The 5,951-nt window shown below is 46.3% G+C and overlaps 1 protein-coding gene across 1 annotated transcript in view; it reads left to right on the top strand.

Moving 5' to 3' along the window:
* Positions 1–4,316: 4,316 nt before the first annotated feature.
* Positions 4,317–5,951, top strand: part of EMH_0041110 (transcriptional co-activator ADA2-A, putative) — a gene marked incomplete at both ends in the record, with an annotated part of 5,519 nt that continues 3,884 nt past the window's right edge. The window contains 3 exons of the mRNA XM_013495591.1: positions 4,317–4,342; positions 4,630–4,877; positions 5,046–5,113. Coding sequence (XP_013351045.1) covers positions 4,317–4,342; positions 4,630–4,877; positions 5,046–5,113 — 342 coding nt within the window. The remainder of the gene's footprint in view (positions 4,343–4,629; positions 4,878–5,045; positions 5,114–5,951) is intronic.

The following is a 5,951-nucleotide window of genomic DNA, read 5'->3' as shown; positions in this document are numbered from 1 at the left end:
TATATATATATATATATATATATATATATATATATATATATATATATACATATATATATATATATATACAGCAACAAAGTTTTTATATGCTGTGTATACAGCTGGTGTTATATATTTCTGTTGCTGCACACATCTGGCTAATAGAAACAATCAAACTCTTAGCAAGTGTCTCCAGTGTTCCTGCATGCATCTGAAGGTGACCTGGGTCTGCATGCATGCACCGCAATCTATGGGGCTTCTCAGTCTTTATAAAAAAAAACTTCGTGAGTGCCCCCATAGCAACACCTGTGTATACACAGGGCCCCCACGAGCAGCAGCTTTACCCCCCTCTCTAGTCTCCAGCTGGGGGGAGCGCAGCAGCACAGGGCCCCGTGTTGGCGCCAGAAGAGACAGGGGCTGATGAGCTGCGTATACTAAGCAGCTCGCTCAGCTGCTACTCCGATACGGCTCTGTGCCCCTGTACTAGGTGATCACCACTCTACGCCTATGTGCTGCGGCCAACAGAATTCGCCAAATTAAACCCCAGTAAACAAATACATAAATACATAAATATATATATAAGTAGTATACTTAAACTTTATCCAGAGATCATCTCCTGAAAGGAAAAAGAAAAAGAAAGCACTGATCTAGATACCCCCCACCCCTCACGCGTCGGCGGCGCCGGCGTGCCAGCCCCAACCCCGGGAGGCTGGTGAGCACTGTATGTTCTCATCTCCAGTATAAAACAACAAATAATATTTCTACAAATATATTCTGTTTACCTTTCCTTGCAGAGTAGACCTTGGGAGCTCTAGCGAGACTGCTCAGTCTTGTGCTCGTGCACTGCACGCAGCACACCGTGCTTCAACCCCCCGCAGGCAGGTGTTCCTAAGAAACTTCTTGGTGCATGCATAATGCTGCATGCAACTGTAGAGAGCTACCTGGCCCTCAGTACCAAGCACTATCGCAAGAAGGTTTCGCCCCACAGCCTCCCCAGACAGCGTGCGTCCCCTTGTCTTTGGCCGCTCAGCAAGAGATAGGGGCGCCGAGAGAAGGAAAGAAGGGCGGAAGAGTGGAACAGGGGCCCATGGAGCCATCAGAGGGACAGAAGGCTTACGACGGAAAGAAAGAAAATGATCAGGGGATAGGTAGCTGGAGGAATCTGCTAAAGCTGCTTCTGGTTGCTGTTGCTGCTGCCACACCTGTATGGCTGCTGCAGCATTCGCCTGCCATAGGTCGTAGCGGCGCCCTTTTTTTTTTCGTTGTGCGCGCAATTGGAGCCTCTTTCCATCGCGAGCATTTAAATACGTTGTGAACCCCTGCTAGCCCGGACCATCGGTACACGCGTGCGCCAGGGGGTCTACTGAAGAGCAAAGGAAGGAGTGAACTCACCCTGCAATATGAACACAATGAGGGGTGTAGAATAGTGACCGTGCGGAGCGGCCATAGGTAGAGGGAAGAGCGCATATCACAGAAGCAAAAAATTACTGCCGTTGGCCATATAGATATGATGATACGAGGGAAGCTTAACACGTAGCAGAATAACTTCTCGTAACACAGTGAATTGTCGCCAACCGGCTGTAACAGGTACAAAGGTAACCTGCGCTGAGCACTGGAGCTCTTGTAGCCGCCGGGGCTGGACAAAGGAGTGTAATTAGATGCTCCTGCTGAAGCTTTTTCGCGCAAGCCTCAAAAAAAAAAGATTTGAACTGTTCGTCCCCAGGCAGAAATTCACATATACCCATACCGCACAGGGAAGGGGACGGTGTAATTTGACGAACTTGGCTGCGCGTAGAGCTGTAAGTGCTGCACAAGCGTGCGGCTGATGTTTGCAGCCTGGGCGGCTGTCTCCGGCTGGTTTGCGGTGGTCATCCTTTGGTCAGTGTGAACCCTCTTCATAGACTAGCAGCAGAACATGTCAACGGACCTCAGCCCCCCGCCAGTAATGGTGCTTTTTAGAGCCGTGATTTTTTAGAAACGTGATAAATAAATAATTGGACCCTTGCCCTTGCTGTCACCAAACGCGAGCAGGCGATGAAATGCTCCTATTTGCTGGGCTTATCCACAGCAACGAAAATATCATCACGATTTGACGGTAAATCTAGTATGAAACACATTTCAGTATCTATCCAGATGCGCCTAGGAATTAGAGGACTCTGAAAGAGTCCTGGACTGAGCGTGTAGTGTGAGCTCTGCTGGGGCAAGTTCGGGGACACTCTGGTATCTGTAGTGCATGCATCCTATGCCGCCAAGAGGGATTTGCCACCCTCTTAACCATGGTGTTGACCGCAGAGTGAGAGGATAGAACACTTTCTGCAGAAAGCTTCAGTACGAAGCAAAGTTCGAACGGAGATTCGGCGGAGTTCAGAAGTTGTCTGGCACCCCACGGTATCCCCGTCCGTGCTGTAATGCTAGTCCATCATCTCTCGTCTACCTCGGTACGAACCTCCTCAGTACCTGCATGAGTAACAACATTTCTATCACTACCGGCAGCAAAGCCCTTCCCCAGGTATGCACGAAGTTGTATGAATAGCAGGCGAGTACTTGGCGCCTCTCTGACAACCAACGAGCCGTTGGATTTCTGTGGCATCATCACCCCACCAGGTGTGTCACCGTCATCGGCTTTCAGGAAGAAAGTTCCTTCGGATCCGCGGAGCTTGAGCACTGGAGACTACGCCGGGTGCCTGGTGAGACATCAAGCAGCTTTTGCTTCGGCTAGCTTCTTCTACTAAACTGCACAACCAAGCAGGCAGTAGCGCACCGTACAGCCTTGCTTCAGCGGTATACACTTCCGCTTCCTGTTTGCCTTGGTCGATGCTGCACTCCATCGACGTAGCCACAGGTATCAGGTCCGCTTAGCAGCCTGCGCCACCTAGCATTCTCAGCTGCCGACAGCTCATAAGCAGCATGGGTTGGGCGGAGACTGTAGGTATGGAGATCACCTCCATCGGTCCCTTCACTGCGCCGCATGCTGGGTGGGGGCCGTAGCGTTTTCCTCCTCGCATCAATTTCTCCCCTAGCAACACTGCTGAAACTCCTGCTTCTCCAGCAACCCAACCCTGTTCATGCGCATGTAATCTCAAACGGCTTCATCTTGCTTATTGCCGCAAAAGCAAATGTTCCGTTCCGTATGTTCCCGCACGGCTTTCTGTGTTCTGGCTTCCTCTCCGGCTCTCTCCCCTTTTTTCTTATACTTTTCTGAGCCCGGCTGTGATCACTCGACCCAATATGCACACTGTAAACAGAAAGCTACTCCAGATAATTTTAAGCCTTCGCAGCAGCATTTGTGTGCATGCCGGCTCGCTGGAGCCTGGTGTACGCTCAGTGGCTGCCAGCAGCGCGCGTGCATGCACTGTAAGTGGGGTTACGGTGCATGCATACGGTGTAGCCGTTGGTGGGAGAAACACACCAACCAGGTTGTGCTGCGACACACGACCGGGCCAAGCCCCCTCAACCAGCCCCAGGAGCCTCAGCTGTTGCAGCGAGCACCTCTGGCGGCGGCGGTGCATGCAAAGAAAAGGGGGGGCTGTATGGGGCCAGTGAAGCCCTGCGGTGTGCGTGTTGTTTTATACTTTTATATTATAAAATGAATGAAATTAAGAACACATGTTTTTTGGTATTTCTTTGTTTATAATACACAATAAAACACAGATGTATTTACTATTTATTGCGAGGGTTTACAGCAGCAAGATGCAGGCTACCGAGTGCATGCATAAGAGAGGTAGGCGACGCACGAAAACTAGGCGTACACTGCGGCGTCTCTATACCAGGGGGAGAGTGTATAAAGTGTAAATAAAATAAAATATAATTATATTTTAATTAAATGTATTACTCGCTGTTTTTTCTCGTTGCCGCAGGTAGACAGACAAAACCCAGCCCCAAAACGGCTGCATGCAACGGCCTCTGCTGCAAACGCTTCACTGTAAAACAAACCTGTCTTTGTTTCATCAAAATAAATAATTAAATTTTTGTTTTTATTTTATTTCAGCGCATGCATAATCTACATAACACCAGAGCATCACCCCCTCCTCTGGCGTGTACACCCCAGGGATTTCTCTTTCCTCTGCTCTGCGGCCTCGGCCTTTAGGGTTTAGGGTTTAGGGTTTAGGGTTTAGGGTTTAGGGTTTACGGTGAGGGTATTTGAGGGGCTGCGAGGTAGCAGCTTGTGGCGAGAGGCTATGGATCTAGGGTCTAGGGTTTCGTGGTTTCAGGGTTTAGGGTTTAGGGTTTAGGGTTTAGGGCGGTTTGGAGGGTTAGAGCCCCACGCCCTGTTGCGTCAGCTAGTGAGAGACGCAGTTTGTCTGTCTCAGCAGCAGCAAAAGAAAACCCCAAAGTAAATGCAGCGAGAACGAGCAGAAAGAAGGTAAGTACAGACATGCATGCATGCAGGGTTTAGAGTCTAGGGTTTAGGGTTTAGGGTTTAGGGTTTAGGGTTTAAGAGGAATTGCTGCACACCATCATCCACCCGGATACGTCCACCCAGCACAACATCATCAGCAGCAGCAACAGCAGCAGCAACTGCAGCAGCAGCAGCAGCAGCTGTGTGTGTGTGTGTGTGTATGTATATATATATATATATATATATATATATATATGTGTGTGTGTGTGTGTGTGTGTGTGTGTGTATTGCATGCATTTTGTTTGTTGCAGCCCCAAGAGGCTTCGAGCTGACGATGCATGCTCTGCGTCGCTCCCTCCTGTGGAGAACGGCCAGCAGCAGCAACAGCAACAGCAGCAGCAGCAGCAGCAGCAGCAGCAGCAGCAGGCAGCAGCTCTAGCTCTGCAGGGGGAGCTTGCTCCTGGGGCCCTCTCCTCTCTCCTCTCTCTGCATGCACGCTTTCACTGCGACGTTTGTGGGGCCGATATAAGTGGGTCTTTCCGTATTCGTTGTGCTGAGTGTAAGGATTTCGACTTATGTCTTTCTTGCTTCTGCAGCGGCCGCACCAGCAGCAGCAGCAGCAGCAGCAGCAGCAGCAGCAGCAGCAGCAGCAGCAGCAAGCAGCAACATAAAAATACTCACTCTTATATACCTGTCGGCAGAAATAGGTTTCCTGTTTTTAGTTTAGATTGGACTGCAGAAGAAGAAATGCTCCTCGTTGAGGGAGTCAGCAAACATGGATTCGGTAACTGGCTGGTGAGGTTTTTTATTTTATTTATTTTATTTTATTTTATTTTATTTTATTTTATTTTATTTTATTTTGTTTTTTTTTTCTTGTTTTGTCTTTTTTATTATATTTGCATTCGTTGAGGGAGTCAGCAAACATGGATTCGGTAACTGGCTGGTGAGAGTTTATTTTATTTTTTATTTATTTTTTCTTTTTTTTTATTTTTTTATTTGTTTTTTTTATTGTTTTTTATTTTTTTCTTGTTTTGTATTGTTTAGTGTATTTGCATCCGTTGAGGGAGTCAGCAAACATGGATTCGGTAACTGGCTGGTGAGGTTTTTTATTTTTTTTTTTTATTTTTATTTTTATTTATTTGTTTTTTTTTTTTTCTCGTTTTGTCTCCTTTATTCTAAATGCTCCTCGTTGAGGGAGTCAGCAAACATGGATTCGGTAACTGGCTGGTGAGAGTTTATTTTGTTTATTATTTATTTTTTTTTTTTTATTTTTTTATTTTATTTTATTTTGTTTTTTTTTTTCTTGTTTTGTCTCCTTTATTCTAAATGCTCCTCGTTGAGGGAGTCAGCAAACATGGATTCGGTAACTGGCTGGTGAGGTTTTTTTTTTTTATTTTTATTTTTATTTTATTTTACTTTATTTTATTTTGTTTTTTTTTCTTGTTTTGTCTTTTTTATTATATTTGCATTCGTTGAGGGAGTCAGCAAACACGGATTCGGTAACTGGCTGGTGAGATCTTATTTTTTTTATTTTATTATTTTTTTTTTTTCTTTCTCTTTTTCTTTTTTTTTTCTTTTTCTTTTTCTCTCTCTTTTTTCTTGTTTTGTCTTTATTCTATTTGCATACTTTGCG

Source organism: Eimeria mitis, genomic scaffold, assembly GCF_000499745.2.
Source record: "Eimeria mitis Houghton genomic scaffold, Emh_scaff1653, whole genome shotgun sequence".
NCBI lineage: Eukaryota > Apicomplexa > Conoidasida > Eucoccidiorida > Eimeriidae > Eimeria > Eimeria mitis.
The sequence above is the reverse complement of the archived record's forward strand: the minus strand, read 5'-3'. Positions and strand labels throughout refer to the sequence as shown.